At 38.7% G+C, this 18,859-nt stretch overlaps 1 protein-coding gene across 8 annotated transcripts in view; it reads left to right on the top strand.

Moving 5' to 3' along the window:
- bahcc1b (BAH domain and coiled-coil containing 1b) overlaps nucleotides 1-18,859 on the top strand; it is a 163,356-nt gene that overhangs the window by 99,291 nt on the left and 45,206 nt on the right. For all 8 annotated transcript variants that reach the window (XM_048169791.1, XM_048169796.1, XM_048169790.1 and 5 more), the window contains one exon: nucleotides 11,704-11,880. In XM_048169791.1, coding sequence (XP_048025748.1) covers nucleotides 11,704-11,880 — 177 coding nt within the window. The remainder of the gene's footprint in view (nucleotides 1-11,703; nucleotides 11,881-18,859) is intronic.

The following is an 18,859-nucleotide window of genomic DNA, read 5'->3' as shown; positions in this document are numbered from 1 at the left end:
CTGGCCAGGTGGAAATCCATGTAGATAGCATGGCTGCTGTGGATGAGATTGATGTGTCAGAAAAAAATACTAGAATGGAGTACTAAAGTAGCAGGAGAGAAAGAAGCAGAAATTGTTACTGGCATGAACGTTCGGGTTTATGCTAGTTAGCAAAGATGTCACTCAAATATTCAGTATTGGACATGGCTTTTTTTGTCCCAAGCCTGTAAAGTGTGACTTTATATTGCATAATGGCAAATTAGTTGCTCATATATGCAACTTTATATCGCTCAGTGTGACTTTATATTGCATAATTGCAGCTTTAAATATCTATATGTGACCTTATATGTCACATTTGCAGCATTGTTTCATGAAGTTGTGATTTTGTATCTCCTGAATTTGACCTTATATGCTATAATTTGACTTGATATCTGGGAATGTGGCTTTATATCTGGCAATTGCGACAGCTTGCCTCACAAAGGGACTTTATTTCATGTTTTAAACTTTATCTCAGAAATTCCTTCTGATTTTTTTACTCTGAGACGCAAACATGCTTCCATAAATGGTACAGTGAAAGTGTGATAGAGAGAAGCAGGGAAACAGCTCAAGCCAGATTCGGACAGGGCCACTTCTCCGATGACCTAGGAATTTTACTCATCATACTAGTTTAGAAGTCTGGTGTAGAAATCAGCACGATAGCCAAAACGCCAAATATGCTGGTCTTTTTTAGCAGGCGTAGATTAGCGTGAATAGCATGAGAGAAGAAAAGATGACTTTGCCCCTCCTGACCCAGTGTTCCTGCCATGCCATGGTTAGGAGTGAAGGAGTTTATTGCTGTCTGTGCAAACTCATTTTTCTACAACGCTTTGTCTGTGTGTGTGAAGCTGGTGTCCTATCTGAGAACCCTGAGTTGACCCAGACTGCCATGTTTGCGTTGTAAAGCACTGTGTGTATGTGTGTGATTTTTTTTATTTTTTTTTATTTGTGTGTATGGCTTTAATGTTTGACCTTGTACTGCTGTGTTTATCCCCTCTCGCTCGCTCTCTGCTTTGTTCTGAAGGTAGAGTGATTTTAGAGACCTGCTGATCATAGAGGGGTGTTTTCGCACCCAGGGGGGTTGATTCAAACATTCATACATGGAAATGGAAGGGCGGCAGTGCCAGCAGGGAGCTGTGTGTGTGTTGTGTCCTGGAGTGTGTGTATGTCTGCTCATCACCGCTTTTGTTTTGTCTGCTCGGTTTGACTCTCATCTCTGAGTCTCACATGTACACTTCCACACACACACACATTCTGAGGATATGTACTTTCAATAGTCTGGGTGTGATTTTTGATTGACAGCTAGTGTTTGAATGAACTAGGTTCTTAATAAGGGGGCTGAAAACCTGTCGCTGATTTAAAGTGATACCCGTGTGAGTGCTGGCTTGTGGGAATGCCTTTAATTGATCTGCAATGGAGACGTAATAGCTATTTGTCATCTTTGAAAATGCGGTTGGACACGTCCTCCCGGTTTTCCAAACCAAAATTATATGTAGTCTGAATCCAACATCTGGAGCTGATGAATAGCACCTACTAATTTTTAAAAAACAGAAAGACAACCGTTCAGTTTCACCAGTGTTTTGTGGCCATGCTGGCTCATTAATGTTTTGTCCTTGTGGTTTTCATCAGAAAGTAAAATCATTAGTTTCTTGCCAGGACTAAACTGTTCTTGCCAAACACTGAAACCATCTCTCTGAAAATAATCTTAGGCCAGTACTCAAGTGCGATAGAGTTACCTTCAAATGTCTGTGCCGTAAAACTGGATGGGTTATTTTCCAGGTAGCTATAAACATGTTTACAGTTGAACTAACTTTTTTGTATTACAGGGACAAACGTCAGTACTAAATATGGTGATTAATGGTGATTGATGGTGGTTAAATTGACGAGGCATTAAAATGGATGTTGTTATTTTAACCTACTTTGAATAAGTTGCTAAGCAAGATTCTCCTCATATTGTTGCTCTGCCATGACAGTAGTTGCTCTGCCTGACAGAACATGAGATCCAGGATCCAAATCCAGGGGTTGGAGATGGGTAGGTTTAGGGATATGTAAAGTGGGAGGAGTTGGGTCCAGATCCAGGGGTGGAGATGGGTAGGTTTAGGGATCAGGGGGTGGAGATTGGTAGGTTTAGGGATATGTAAAGTGGAAGGAGTTGGATCCAGATCCAGGGGGTGGAGATGGGTAGGTTTAGGGATATGTAAAGTGGGAGGAGTTGGATCCAGATCCAGGGGTGGAGATGCGTAGGTTTAGGGATATGTAAAGTGGAAGGAGTTGGATCCAGATCCAGGGGGTGGAGATGGGTAGGTTTAGGGATCAGGGGGTGGAGATTGGTAGGTTTAGGGATATGTAAAGTGGAAGGAGTTGGATCCAGATCCAGGGGGTGGAGATGGGTAGGTTTAGGGATCAGGGGGTTGAGATTGGTAGGTTTAGGGATATGTAAAGTGGAAGGAGTTGGATCCAGATCCAGGGGGTGAAGATGGGTAGGTTTAGGGATCAGGGGGTGGAGATTGGTAGGTTTAGGGATATGTAAAGTGGAATGAGTTGGATCCAGATCCAGGGGATGGAGATGGGTAGATTTAGGGATCAGGGGGTGGAGATTGGTAGGTTTAGGGATATGTAAAGTGGAAGGAGTTGGATCCAGATCCAGGGGGTGGAGATGGGTAGGTTTAGGGATAAGGGGGTGGAGATTGGTAGGTTTAGGGATATGTAAAGTGGAAGGAGTTGGATCCAGATCCAGGGGGTGGAGATGGGTAGGTTTAGGGATCAGGGGGTGGAGATTGGTAGGTTTAGGGATATGTAAAGTGGGAGGAGTTGGATCTGGATCCAATCTTGCCCCCTGGATCTCGTGTTCTGCAGTGAGGACCATCTTGATAAATTAAACCAGTCGTAATAACATTCTTGGACACAAGCCACCTCTCGATATTTCAGTCAAACCAATTTGACATATTACTACTCTATCATCATTTTTGGTCAGAGTAAATTGCATCCACACTGCGGACATGTTAGCTTATCCATGTTGTGAGTACAAACCATATGCTGAAACAGTCTAAACATGGAGAAGTGCTAATTAAACATCACTGTTTGTCAATGATTTACAAAATGGAAATGTTGGCACATCACTATTACATAGCTTCACAATTCTATTTAAACCAGTTGACCTGAATGAGAAAACTGACCAGAGAAGAAAACAGTTCACACTCATGCTTGCTTTAGTGCCCCTTGTGGCAACACTGAGAATGCAACATGTAGGCTACTTGTTTAACATTATGAATTGTAGTCGGAGCCGATAGCCTCACAGGCAGCGCTCCGACATGTAGCGCGATAGCACTTCGGGCGACCCGAGTTTTAGTCCCGGCTCGTGGACCGTTCCTGGTCCCGTTGCCCTCTCTCTCCGACTTTGCTTCCTGTCTACTCTATACAATCCTATTGTAGTAAAGCCAAAAATGACAAAAAATATATCTAAAACAACCCATTATGAATTGTATTTTGACACATTTGTTTTCTTTATCATACAAAAAAACAAATGTATTTTTTGCATTACTCATTCACTTCATGGTGTTGCTTCTAGACTATCCGTCATTGTTTTCTTTTTCTCTTTGGGTGGTGTGCAGTTCTCTGTTTCTTTACATGCACGATGCACTTTTACTGTCCAGCAAACGATGCTCCGTTGTTCCCGCCAGCTGTGCTGTCTGTGCCTACACAAACACTCCGACCCGCAGACCTGGCTGTCGGACTTCGGCTATAGATCTTTGGGCCTTTGGTTTTCTGCCGTGTGCCTTTCTGTCTACTCTTTTCTTTCATTGTTGCCGGTTTAAAATTCCCCCTTCTCCTATTTGTCTTTTTCTCAAATCACCTTTCCTCCTCTGCGACATATTATTTCATGCCTCTGTGTGAGTTATTTAGTGTGATTTGACGTACCTCATCTTGAAAAGCTGCATAGCTGTGTTTAATGATCCTGCCATTGGACGACCCACACGTGACACACAGACACACACACACTATTGTGATTTCTGCAGCTGATTGCTGCCAAAATTTTGTGGTGGATCTGGGGTGTGGCATGTCCCAATCCTTTGGGAATTAACTCACTTCCAGTCTGACCTCCTGTTTTAAAATACACAGATGCAGAGTTACACTCTCACACACTTACAAGACCACACACCCACTCATACAGCCTCTTCCCGATTCCCAGGGGAAGACGCTTCCTCTGAGTTATATTTTAATTCATGACCAGGGAATACTATGCTTGGCATATCCACACACATAACAGTGAAAGTTAAAAAATGTTTATGCACACACCAATGACGAAAGAAATGAAAATTTTTATACTAAAATAGCAAATCTGCCTTTTTTGGCACAATATTCACAAATTATATCAGGGAGGAAATTCCACAACAGCAGCCAGTCTCTAGTGGTTCTTGGAAAAATGGAGCATGTTCTTCACAGTTTGAGCTGTAGTTGTTAATCTGTCCACTTTTTATTTCCTGCCTGTTTCGGTGTTCACTCCAAGATTTGAAGAAAAAAAAAAAAAAAGAAGAAATGTGCAGCTATCATCGTAGGTGTAAGCTGACCTTGATTCTTGCTTCCTGTCGTAGAGTACAATATGGAGTTGTGATATGATTAAGTGGATCTCTCTAAAGCCCTGTTTGGATGAAACTAGTTATCCCTGAGGAGATTAGGCAAATTTGTGTTCCACAGATATTGTTTAATGTTCTTAATTTTATCCTTTTTTATCCTGTTTTTCCCCACAACACATTTCTTGACCAAAGTATAACATAAAATTAAAATGTATTTTACAGTTTGTTTTACTGTAAATGTATTGAAATGACAAAAATCACATGGGAGAAACTGACTGAAATCTAAATTTTTAACCACTGAAACCTTGACATGTGCCTTAGCTTTCCTTGGCAAGTTTATTTGAGATGTACCAGTTTTTTGAATGAATCATTTGTTCTGATCTGGTTCTTGAGTTAAACTTAATGACTCAGTGATCCGGTTGCAGAAGTTAACAACTCACTGGAGGGGAAGATTATCAGTGGATGCCTTAAATTTCAGTCTGTTTAATACGCAAAACTATCATATCACTATTTCTTCTAGCAGCATACCTACAAATGTAATTTTAGAGCGCAACCTGGGGATAGGCCTCCAGCGGGAGCGGGGTTACACATTCGTGCCATGTTCATTTAAATCCTTCCTGTCTCTGCCATTTCTGTGTTTAGGAACAGAAATGATTAATGACTAATGCTAATTTTACATGTGGATTACCCTAAATACTCCCATGTCAGTTTAGACTCATTCGCACAAGCGATCGGGCCAAAACCAAATGGCTTCAAAAATATCCTCTTGTACGGCACAATCCCAAACTGACTGAGTCACGGCTTAGAGACGCAAAACAAACAGGCAATGAGAGAAGTGTGCTGTTTCTGCAGACCCTGCCTTTCCTCCCTCCCAAAGGCTATTTATTTTGACTGTGAAGAGAAAAAATATTGGGGTTTTTCTGGAGTGGCACATGTTTTGGGGGACAGTGAGATGTGGGGTTGTGTGAGAGCGTGGAACCCAGCTGTGTAAACACTGCCTCACTTCACACACACATATGCGGTAACCACTCCCCTGACAAAACCCTTAATATGAAGTCTCTCATGCCCCTCCTCCACTAGCTCTGCCATCTAAGGCATGTTCAGCTCTCACACTAATGAAGCTACAACATGTATATGTGTGTGTGTGTGTGTGTGTGTGTGATGTTTACAGTTTACTTTTGTATTTGTGATTTTTTTTGGAGCTTGCTTACAGCTCGGTCATTCATGTTTACACGTTTACCTAGTTATGTCTGCAGGGATATCTGTTTTTCTTAAATTCAGTACAGGATTCATGTACCATATGCGCTGGGGTCCTGTTCACTTTATCAGGGTTTATTTTTAAATATCGACTTTCTGACCATATATTATCCGTCTTATTGCACAACTACTTATCAAGTAAATAATGGACATACAATATTAAAATTGTTTTATTATGTGAGGAGAAAGAGGACATAGAATGATACAAGAGACATGAAACTGTCACAGTTATGTTGGAAATCGAGTGTTGTCAATTGTGGATCAGAATCAAGCATTCCACGTTTATTTCTGTTTATTGGGGGAAATAATATTGTCAATCTTTTGGCAATACCTAAAATAAATTCAAACACATATTTTATTTTGCCTCAACTACCTAAAACGTAATTTGTAAAATTTTAGATTTTCTTGTATGTATGTATGTGTGTATGTACACACACAAACATACATACAGGACAATATATAATGTAATAATATTAATTTCCAAAATGTTGACTAAAATAAACTAAAATAAAATGTATAATATTTTATATTATTTATAATAATTTTATTTTATTTTATTTTAGTAAACATTTTGGAAATAATATTTAAATTAATATTTTTACATTTTTATATATATATATATATGTGTGTGTGTGTGTATATATGTGTGTGTACACAGAAATATATATATATGTGTGTGTGTATGTATGTATGTGTACACCCACAAATATACATACATACATACATACATACAGGACAATATATATTGTAAAAATATTAATTTCCAAAATGTTTACTAAAAAAAAATAGATATTTATAATATAAAATATTTTTTATAAAATGTATATATTTTTTTATATATTTTTTTATATTTTGCCAAAACTATTTAATTTATTTGTTTATTTATTCATTTATTTATTATAGAAAAATGTAAAATGTAAAAAATTACTTAAAACGGTTACAAAAATATATATTTTATATTTTATTTATTTTAAACTTTGCTTAAATTATAGTATTTATTTATTTATTTAGAGAAAATTCAAACATTTATTTAAAAGAAAATGCAAAGCTAAATTTTGTATTTTTTTATATATTATTTATATAATACATGAATATTTATAATTTATTTTACTATATTTTTTTTATGTATATTTTTATCTTTTACCTAAACTAAATTATGTATGTATGTATTTACCAATATATAATTTGGCAAATTTATATGGTTTAGGTACATGTGAAAACATTGCTTTTGTTCCTGTTACTCTTACTTCTCTATTCTCTTCTCCACCTTAGTTGGAGCCACACTTGTGTTATCTCTGTCTGTTGAACTGAGTACTCAGCACCAGTAGACATAAACATCCTCCTGTGAAGAGAGACATAGAGAGAGAGAGAGAGACAGCTGTTGTAATGTACACACACAGGCCCATTAGAACCTCGAGCTGTTGTGTGTGCTGATGGATTGCACTTCATTTGGATCTGTGACTTAAACAAGTAGCACATAATCCAAACCTCTGACTTGACTTTTTTTCCCACATCATGCTCTCTGTTTCTCTCTCTCTCTCTGTCTGTCTCACACACACGTCTTGTTCCACTAAAGGGCAGCGCTGGGGGACTCTCATTTGATGACAAGGCTGAACATGCACTTGTGCAATTGGCAGTTACGTGAGTGTGTATTTGTGTGTGGCAGACACACTCGGGACTCCCACTCTTCAGGATTCTTCCTTTTAATTCCTTAATTGGATTAATGTTGCTCTGAGCCTGGAATCAGGCGATTAGTATGCACATGACCCGATTTCCTTAAGCACTCGCACAAGAGTCACTCTCTCTCATTCAGCCGCGTTTCGCGCCATGGACATAAATAAACACACATTCCCTTAGGGATCCGCCTGACAAGACAGCATCATCCTTTATAGCTCACTGTATTCCCGCCGTAATGACTCTGCCACTGTTTTTTTTTTTTTTTTTCTCACAGTGACTGGGCTTCCCCAGGTTCAGCGTGCTGCCCCACACACGCCGTTTGGGCTTTTTTTTTGGCTGCTACATTTCTTTTTAGACCTCCCGCCATCCTTTCCTTTCCTCCGATCCCTCTGTTCATGTATCCACAGCGTTTCATTTCTGCAGTTTGGTTTATTAGAAGTGGTGGAAGGAGGGGGGAAGTTGGAAGTAGCATGGGCGCAAGCAATAATTTCAGCCTTTGCAGCTGACGCTCGGCCCACGGCGTGCTCGAGATGGAGGAAAAAAGAGAGAAAAAAGTCAATAAAGCAAAGCAAACAAGAGGAAACGTTTTATTAAAGGGAAGTTGGCGGAGGGCGTAGAGGAGAGGAGGAGCGAGGGCTTTATGTGCTTTTCAGATGGTTGGGTACGATGGGTGTAGTGCAAACCAGACTTGCGGCATAAAGTCTGGTCCACTTTACTGCATATTTTGGCCAAAAAATGCCCATCGAAAGCTGCATGCAGTTCACTTTTGTCTGCATGTGCCATTTAGATTAAAATCCAGTGATTAGTTCTTCCTCTCAAGCTCTCATAATATTAACCTGGTGCCTTGTAAACACTGTTTTGTTATCTTCCAGGCTGAACCGGTGTGCATGGAACTTGCATTGCTGTTGCTGTGAGTTTCAGACATGCTTTCCAGTTTTGCGTTCAGTAGGTTATCCATCAGACGGTCAGTGTCGGCGGTCTGTTGGTGTACTGTCTGAGATTACCAGGCTTACCATGGCGACTGGCAGACTTGAATCATACAGGAGTATTTAGGTTCACATAAGGGTGGATCAGGTTTCCCTTTATAGCTGCTTTCAGTCATTAAGTTTGAATTTATCATAGATCGAATATTTAGCTTCTTCTAGTCTCTAGGATTTCAGGACAGAATGATCAACTGCTTCCCATTGTTTTCCCTAAAAATTCTCTGCTAATCTTGTCAACAATTTTTAATTTTTATTTTGTTGAGATAAACATTGTGCATCGATTTTGATTAAAAGTAGTTTATGAAAATATGAGGTGAAAAAATGCAAGATTTTTTTTCTGATAATATAAAATATGTTAATCTTGTCAGACGAATCAGACAAATGTTTGTTAAAGAATTTGTTAGTTCATTGAAATAAAAAAATGTATGTCGATTTTAGTTAAAATAAAAAATTTGCAAAATAATTAGGTCAAAAATATTGAGTGAAAAGGCTATTTATATGTATTAAGAAAAATAAAATGTTTAAAAGTTTAGTTTAATTTTCTTGTCAAATGCACTTTTTGTTTTAAACACAATCTCATAAATTACTGTCTGTATTTAAAAATGTATATTAAAGTTTTTTTTTATTTTGTTGAGATGAAAAATGTGATTTTAATTCAAATATAGTTCATTGAAATATAAAGTGAAAACGCAAGATATTTTGTTTTTTTTTTATCTTTTTTTAAAGAAAAATTTAGTTTACATTAATATATACATTTTTTAATTGTCAACTACATAATTTGTGTCAGTGTCTGTAAAATGAGATGCTGTTTTTAGTCAGAGTAAAATTGACTAATTAATAAATGTGACAAGGAAATATTGACTAAATTTTATATAAATATATATATATATATATTCAGTTAGTCATAGTGCCACCTGTTGGCAACAGGAAATGGCATGATTTACACTGTAATTCACTCCCCGAAACACATTTGTATATGCTATAAGTACCAAATGTTAAATCATGCAACAAGTGCTAATATGTGCGATTAACGCCACGAAACAGGAAGTTGTTGTAACAATGTCCGATCTGCCCCAAACTTCACATGTTTGATAATAGTCCTGACCTGAAGACATCTACATGGCAATATTCAGTTCAAGCGCCATATTTCTCCTATATTTACCCGGTTAAATGCATGTCGCCCACTGTTCACTGTTTTCCTAAGGTCACCGGTTGGCACTGGCCCATATATAATATATATATACATGTGTGTGTGTGTATATAAATATATATATTATATATATATATTTAAAGTATTTAAAAGTCTCAAAGTCTTATGTCTTGCCCTAACTGTTGATCTAACTAACTGGAAAAGACCTTATGCATTTGAAAGGGGTGGATTTTGCCAGAATTGTTGAAACCACACCCATAATGCATTGATGAATAGTGCACAGACCTTTCATTTCGGGAGTGGAACTTGTGGGAAGGTGGTAGGGACATTTGGGAGGAGAAGACGGCTGTATGATGTGCTGGGAATTCTGCAGCTTCGATTATACAATTACATGTAGCGGGAAACTGTTCCTAGACCAGCGCAAAAAGGCTACTTTCATCCTGAGGCGAGTGAGTGGGTGAGCGGAGACAAAGTGTCTTGACGGTTGTGATCCCAGCATCCACCCCGGCACCAGCGGCCTAACGTCTTTCCAGACCTGTAATTCCGCTGGTCTTTTCCTGCCTTCTTGACTTTTTTTTTTCCTGCTTGCTGTCGTTTTTTGCCTAGGGCTTGAGCTGTGGCCTGGTGCTCTGTTTATCTTGTGAGAGCACTCATTTAGTAATTTCACACCCATAAACGTCTTCCTTAACCTCATCCCTCTCACCCACGTTAATTAACTTTTATCAGTTTAGGAAATGAAACCGCACTCGCCTTCACCTTGCTGTTTAATTGGTGGTGTTGGTTGTTTTAGAGGACACAAGGGCAGGGTCTTTGTCAGGGGGAAGACGCACAGGAAACCACAGTGGTATGCGCTGAAACTAAATGTGTTCATGCGTGGTGTTTTTTCACCTGCACAGAATTCACTGTGTTGTTAATCTTGTAAATGTTGTGCAGACGTCGTCTTAAACGCAAATTGTTCTATTAAGCTCCAGGTTTAATAAGCTGTTTTGATGATTCTATATGCTGTATCGCACCAGGAGCGAATCGTCTCCGGTGAGCTGCCTTATCTTTAAATTATATTATGTCTGAAGTTTATTAAAGCCGTGCCTCTGTAGCATATAGGTTAATCAAGCTCATTGGAGTGTTGCAAATTTGCTTTGTTTCTTTCTGTGTTGAAAAAAAAAAAAAAAAAAGATAGATGATGTGTTGGAAATGTAATGACTTCTCCATGTGGTTTGTATGTACTATGCATGTGTAGTGGATTTGATTTAACCCTTGTTGGCTTGAATGTATAAAGTCCTGCGCATTTTCCTTCAGGGATGAATAAAGTTGTATCTCTTTGATGCTCTTCGATCGAGGGTTTCCTTATTATCGTTCCATCACCGTCTTTTTCAATCTCTCTTTTTTGTGCATCTCTGTTTTGGGTGATTTAGGTCATTTGTTCTCAACATGGTTTTGCTTCAGGACCCAGATTTTATATTTGGACATTAAGTCCATTTTCTGTGCTAACTGTGGTTTGTTGCTGTTTATTATTTGCATTTAGTATTATTTTGTCCCTGCTGGCTGGACAGAAGACACCCACCTTTGTGTGTGCTGTGAGAATGATTATTTGGATGAGATTGTATTATGGCCTGTTTCTTATTCTCCTTTGTAGGTATTGTCGCAAAGTGTGTGTGTGTGTGTGTGCGAGAGAGAGAGAGAGAGAGAGAGAGAGAGAGAGAGGCTACAGCAGAGTGATCACAGAGACTTCATTATGGGAACGCTTATGCTCCAAAACTCTCTCTCTTTTTCTTTTTAATGCCTCATACCTCACTTTCTGTCTTTCTCTGTCTCTCCCTCTCATTAAATTTTTTGCTCTCTTGATATTTCGTTTAGTCTTTCCCCACAATTGCACTGTAATTCTATCTAATTTGGTTAGAATATTTTAGGCAGAAAATAATCTTTATGTATTTTCTCTTTGTAAGGCTGCACTGTAATTGTGGAGGTCCACTTTATAATTTTCGGTAATTCAATAATTTGGTCATTTCGAGGATTTGATTTTTAACCATTTTTTAATTTTGTCCTGTAGGCAGTGGACTGATAGGGAACTCGTCTGCCTCCTTCATGGGAACGTTTCTGGCCAGCAGTCTGGGATCTCCTCCCTCCCATCCCACCGGACCACCATCATCCCCCTCTTCTCCACCTTATCGCTCTGGACCTCACTCCACGGCCCCGTCACAGATCTGGTTTCCCCACTCACATGAAGGTGATCTATCTATCTATCTATCTATCTATCTATCTATCTATCTATCTATCTATCTGTCTATCTGTCTATCTGTCTGTCGTTCAATCATCTGTCTCTCTCTCAATCTGTCTAGCTGTCTGTCTATCAATCATCTATCTATCTATCTATCTATCTATCTGTCTGTCTGTCTGTCTGTCTGTCTGTCTGTCGTTCAATCATCTATCTATCTATCTGTCTGTCTGTCTGTCTATCTGTCTGTCGTTCAATCATCTGTCTCTCTCTCAATCTGTCTAGCTGTCTGTCGTTCAATCATCTATCTGTCTGTCTGTCTGTCTGTCTGTCTGTCGTTCAATCATGTCTCTCTCTCAATCTGTCTAGCTGTCTGTCGTTCAATCATCTCTGTCTGTCTGTCTATCTGTCTGTCGTTCAATCATCTGTCTCTCTCTCAATCTGTCTATCTGTCTGTTGTTCAATCATCTGTCTCTCTCTCAATCTGTCTAGCTGTCTGTCGTTCAATTATCTATCTATCTATCTATCTATCTATCTGTCTGTCTGTCTGTCTGTCTGTCGTTCAATCATCTATCTATCTATCTGTCTGTCTGTCTGTCTGTCTGTCTGTCTGTCTAGCTGTCTGTCGTTCAATCATCTATCTATCTATCTGTCTGTCTGTCTGTCGTTCAATCATGTCTCTCTCTCAATCTGTCTAGCTGTCTGTCGTTCAATCATCTATCTGTCTGTCTGTCTATCTGTCTGTCGTTCAATCATCTGTCTCTCTCTCAATCTGTCTATCTGTCTGTTGTTCAATCATCTGTCTCTCTCAATCTGTCTATCTGTCTGTTGTTCAATCATCTGTCTCTCTCTCAATCTGTCTAGCTGTCTGTCGTTCAATTATCTATCTATCTATCTATCTATCTATCTATCTATCTGTCTGTCTGTCTGTCTGTCTGTCTGTCGTTCAATCATCTGTCTCTCTCTCAATCTGTCCATCTGTCTGTCGTTCAATCATTTATCTATCTATCTATCTATCTATCTATCTATCTGTCTGTCTGTCTGTCTGTCTGTCTGTCTGTCTGTCCATCTGTCTGTCGTTCAATCATCTATCTATCTATCTATCTATCTATCTGTCTGTCTGTCTGTCTATCTGTCTGTCTATCTGTCTGTCGTTCAATCATCTATCTATCTGTCTGTCTATCTGTCTATCTGTCTGTTGTTCAATCATCTGTCTCTCTCTCAATCTGTCTATCTGTCTGTCGTTCAATCATCTGTCTCTCTCTCAATCTGTCTAGCTGTCTGTCGTTCAATCATCTATCTATCTGTCTGTCTGTCTGTCTGTCTATCTGTCTGTCGTTCAATCATCTGTCTCTCTCTCAATCTGTCTAGCTGTCTGTTGTTCAATTATCTATCTATCTATCTATCTGTCTGTCTGTCTATCGTTCAATCATCTGTCTCTCTCTCAATCTGTCTAGCTGTCTGTCGTTCAATCATCTGTCTGCCTGTCTGTCTGCCTGTCTGCCTGTCTGTCTGTCTGTCTGTCTGTCTGCCTGTCTGCCTGTCTGTCTGTCTGTCTCTATCTATTGTTCTATAATTCTGTCTGTCATTCTGTCTTATTGTTCTATTGTTTTGTCGGTCTGTCTGTCTAACATTGTATATATTGTTCTTAGACCTTATATCTATCAATACTGTACTATTCTTCTATACTAGTCTTGTATAAATACCCAGCATGCTTTCTATAGAGGTCATAACCTAAGATGGAAAAACGCACACTTTAGAGTACGTACAAATATTAGTGTACCGCTTTCATAATTTCTGGTTTTTATATCCAAACGTAATTGTGTTTTCCCCTTATGTGCACTCTGTGTGCTTATATTTGAACTTAGACTGTCCATAACGTGCAATATGTTCTTTTAAACATTTATAGATCTTTATATAAATGTTTATGCCTTTAGTGTGTGTCAGAGTATAGTGTGTATTTGAGTTCACATGCCTGCTCTTTTTAAATAGTATGCACAGCTGAGCACTTGCTATTGGTATTCTCAGAGTTTCGTGTACAACCGTGTACAAGTGTATGTGTGTGTATCGGTGCGGGTTAACTGCTCTGTATCTGCGGAGCTCTTGGCAGCTGGCAGAATGGAACAGTAATTGTGGTTGGCAGCGAACACAGTGGTGTTACTGCTGGCACCCAGCGCTACTGTAACTGAATGACTGAACAAATCTACGCGTGCGAGACAGAATGAGAGAGTTAGAGGGAGAGGGAAAAAACGTCGTGCCTTAGCCGACCTAGTGCATATTCTGCTGCGCAAAGAGCTTTATATAAACCATCAATAACCCTACAACAATAACAATAATCATAAATATAATGATGATGCTTCTGATTATCACCATAAAAATAATAATAATAAAACTAATAGCAATAATATTAATAACAGAATGCGTCTATAATGATACAAACGGCCCCATCATGATGATAAGAGCTCATTATCTGAATCAGTCTTTAATTGTGCTTAGCCCCTTGAAGCAACTGATTGGATGGCTCCGTTTCCCCCCCAGCCGTGTCCCTGCACTCTCTGCTTCATTTGCATAAAAAGCATGTCATCAAAACGAGCCATGCAATTACCCCAGCCCCGTTCCCCTGGAGACGGTCCAGCTACCGATGATGTGACGCCCCACCTGACCCATTAGGCCAGGGGGGTGAAAGGGGGAGGACAGGAGAGAAAAACGTTAGTTGATTGGATGCAGCGGGATCTCCTGTGCAGTCTGGGAAATTGTTAATTAATATTCATTAACTTTATGAGGATGGTGCTGTAATGTCTGTCGGCAATTTAGTAAATTACCTTAAAAGCAAAAAAAAAAAAAAAAGGTGTGGAAATGCATTTTGAGCATCATTGTAATGGGATTTCATGGGGAAGTTGGGCTGGTCACAACGGTCATGTGGCCACCTGACTGCCAAGAGACGTTGCAATGTGAGGCTCAACATTAGCGGCTCACTGTTTTGGGGGATTGATGTGGGGTTTCCTCATCCAGGCCCAGGGGTCTCGTGACCCTTACGGTTAAACCCAACAGCAACGGCCTACTTCCTGCTCAGACAACCGACACTCACACACGGGGTGTGCATCTGTGTGTGGATTTGTGTGGGTACGTGAATGCGGTTTTAACTGAGAGATGCTGATGGTTAGAAGCATCACCACAAGGAGTTGCTGGCTTCCGGACCCTGCTGAGCACGTGTAAGTGTGTGTGTATGTGTGTGTGTCCTCTCTGCTTTTTGGCCCCTCGGCTCCTCTTTTGGCTATGAACAGTTTGTGGTCAGGCAACACTTTTCAGTGCCTCCTTTATCTCCCCCGGTCAGGTGTGTGTCAGTGTGTTTGTGTAAATGAGTGTCTGAGAGAATGTGTGTTTGTAGTCATATCATAGAAATAAGCCAACGATGAGACATGCTGGCTCAACCTAGCTGATAACCAGATAACTAAACGCCCAACCGCCCCATGGCAGACAGATCAGCCAGAGGTGTGTGTGTTTTCCAAACAGAAAACACAAGATATGGAGTGGACTCAAACAGTTACACTCCAAATATTCAAAACATGTTTTGTTCTTTTTTCTCCCATGGAACACAAATAGTTATTTTGCCGATACAAGTTTACGGTACTCTTTTCTATGCAAGTGAAGTATATATAGTGACTGTCAAGCTCCAGAAAGGACATATAAGCACCATTGAAGACTGTGCTATAATATCATAGCTTGTGGCGAACAAACTGAAATTTTAGTTGTTATAGACTAGAGCTAGAGAAACAAACAAGCAAGCAGCCATCTTTAGAATTTAGTGTTTGAACTACCGTTTTTGCGGTAGCTCTGTATATTTCTTCGCTGTCGAAGTGGAAGTAGCTGGTGAAGTGGATTTACTTATTATAGAGTTAATGAAAGTTATCATGAGCATTGTAATGTATGAAACAAATGTCGTAATAAATGTCAGTAGACCGGGAAAATTTTAAAACGAGCGGTTCATTCATAAATCCGTAAGATCTTACCTTCATGCTGTAGAAATACAAACCGGAAGACATCTAAGTGAAATCGAAAAATTAATCAAAGTGTCGAAAAAAGGAAAAAATATAGGGTGGGGACTTGCTTGTGTCCATCAGTTCATTGGAATGCGGTTATAATATTTTAAATGAAAAACTGAATTAAAAAAAGAAACATGAATGGATAAATCACAATTAGATCAATAATATGCAGTTAGAAAATAAGGCAAATTTTTATTTCATGCCAATTTGAAGTGGCAGAGTCAAGTTTCACAAAATTAGATCTTTTCATTGAATCATTTTATCCAGTTTCTCAAAACCAGTCTGAATATGTTCATGAATCTGTTTTGTGAAAATACATAAATCAATGAAAAGATCTGACTTAAAATAATGATTCATTTGCAAATCAGTCTGGCATGAACTCTCAAAGGTGGAAGTCAAGACTTTAAGTGAAAAACAACTTGAATTTTGGTTTTATTTACTCACAAAGCTTTCATATGATTTCAAAAGAGGTGGAATGTAGCACATGGGTTATATGATTTACTTTTATGATACTTTTTTTTTTTTTGAAGATATTCATTTTGGAGCTTGACTACCACAATCCCCATTTACTTTCATTATATTGAAAATAGTGGCCAGAATATCAAAAATTGATCTTTTTGAGCTCCATGGAAGAAAGAAAATCATACAGTTTAAAATGTCATGGTCCCTTTAATTCTAAGCATGTTTGTCAGAGTGAATTAAGATTTTTAATAGTGCTGTTTTTATCCATAAATGTTTTCCCGTACTATCAAGTTAAAAGCAACCTGGACACCTGTTTTCCCATCTGCGTGAACCCTCTGAGGAACATCAGGTTGTGATTGTGCCTGACCAGAGGATGCTTGCGTTTATTCTGTCTCTCTTTCTTTCACACACACACTCTCACACACATTTGTGCCCTCTAAATCTTCTAAACAAGTGTTGTGTGAGGCATTAACCGCACAACTGAGTGCTTCGCTGGGTGTTAATGTAAAACGCCTGGAGCATGTAGAAGTGAAGTCGAAACAGCTAAAGATTCTAAGAGTTTATACTTTAAGTGTGCGTGAGGGTGTTAGGTAGGTCTGTGTGCTACGTTTGTGTGAGAGAGAGAAAGAGAAAAGGAGAGCGAGGGAGTTGGCTCAAAGCAACAGAGAGGGGATCACCTTTGAAGTCCCAGCTGGTGGAGGAAGCCAGGCTTGGCTTGGCACGTTGCATGCAGTGACTGTGAATGTGTGTGTGTGTGTGTGTGTGGAGTGTGTTTAGCCTGGGAAAAGACATGGAGACAGTTTGTATATTTCATAATAAATGAGAGCGTAAGAGGAAAATAATTGGTTACAGTAGCTCATGTACACCTACTCAAATATATGTTCTCCCACACACACACACACACACACATACACACACTCTGTCCAAATGATTGTTTTTAAAGACTGAATCCAGGAAGCCCCAATCGGCATGTTGCCAGCTGGCCAAACTCCAGTGTCGGGCGCCGAGCCAACACACAGATCTGCCACCCGAGACTCTCTCTCTCTCTCTCTCTCTCTTTTTCATACGCATATTCTCTTTCTCAGCGTCTCATTGTCCATCTTTCTTTTATCTCTCACTCATTCAATACCTGAGTTCTTTCTCCTTGATGCACTGAACCACTCTTCCTCTACATTAATGCTTTTTGTGTTTGTTCCTCTCTTTTTTTCACCTTCATCCATTCCTCTTCCCTTTTAAAACTCTTTTTTTCTCCATCATTTGTTGCTTTGAGGTTCTAACACCTTCTCTTTCTATTGATTATCGATAGACCATCTTCCTTCATTACCTTTTTTTCTTCTGCTTCTCTTTTTTTATTATTTGTTTGTTTTCTTTTTATATAAAACCTTCCTGACTCAAAATTTAGATGCACTATTCTGAAAAAAGTATCACAGTTTCCACTAAAATATTAAGCAGCACAACTGTTTTCAGCTTTATTAATAATAAATTATTCTTGAGCAGCAAATCAGCATATTAGAATAATTTCTTGAGGATTAATGTTAATGGCTGCTGAAAATTCAGCTTTGCCATTACAGGAATAAATGACATTTTAAAATAGATAATAAAATAGAAAACATGTTGCCAGAAAACATGTATTTTAAATGCCTGATCAAGTTAAAAATCAGTTCAGTTTTTTAAAATGCACTTAAGGATTGCTTCATTTTTACTATGTGATCCTTTAGGCTAATGAACTATATTACTTGCTTACTTGCGTTTACTATTATATAAAAAATAATTTTAACTATTTATTGAACATCGTCGTCTTTCATCATCGACTGTATTGCTGTTCTGCCGTTTCATTAAAGCAATAAGCCACCTGAGGGTATTCGTTACAGTGGTTTTACCACAGATTTTTGAAGTGAATCGGCCTTGTGTGGCTTATTGCATCCTTTTTCTTGCAGCCAGCCACAGTGGCCACATTCTGCAGCCGTTGATTCAGCACATCTCGCAATTAACAGAGCTGACAAGATCCCCTCCCCTCCTCCTCCTCTTCCCCTTTCTGTTCTGCTTTCTCCTCCCTCCGCCTGCCTGCTTCATTCTGTCGCTTCGCTCAAATTAGTGCGATAGATGCGTACGTTTGCATCAGTTTTTCTTCTTCTTTTTTTTCATATTGTACTACTTTCTCTCTATATCAGAATCAACGACAACTTTTATTGGCATAACAAAATGTGTATGGCAAAAATAAAATATAGCAATATTTGTTTTGTAGTGTTTAGAAAAGTAAAGGTAAATAAATTTTTTTGAGAAAAATTAACAAAAATTTTAGTAACACTTTACTTAAAGCCTTTATGTATAATGCGTTATAAAGGTATCATTATAATGCATTATATATTTTCATAAATAATTGTAACCAAGGTTAAAATGCATTATAATATTCACAGATTCATTGTTACATTTCCTTGTTTTAATGCATTCTACTTTCTAAAGGTGTATTATAATGTATTATAACT

Source organism: Megalobrama amblycephala, linkage group LG20 (assembly GCF_018812025.1).
Source record: "Megalobrama amblycephala isolate DHTTF-2021 linkage group LG20, ASM1881202v1, whole genome shotgun sequence".
NCBI classification, from domain to species: domain Eukaryota; kingdom Metazoa; phylum Chordata; class Actinopteri; order Cypriniformes; family Xenocyprididae; genus Megalobrama; species Megalobrama amblycephala.
The sequence above is the reverse complement of the archived record's forward strand: the minus strand, read 5'-3'. Positions and strand labels throughout refer to the sequence as shown.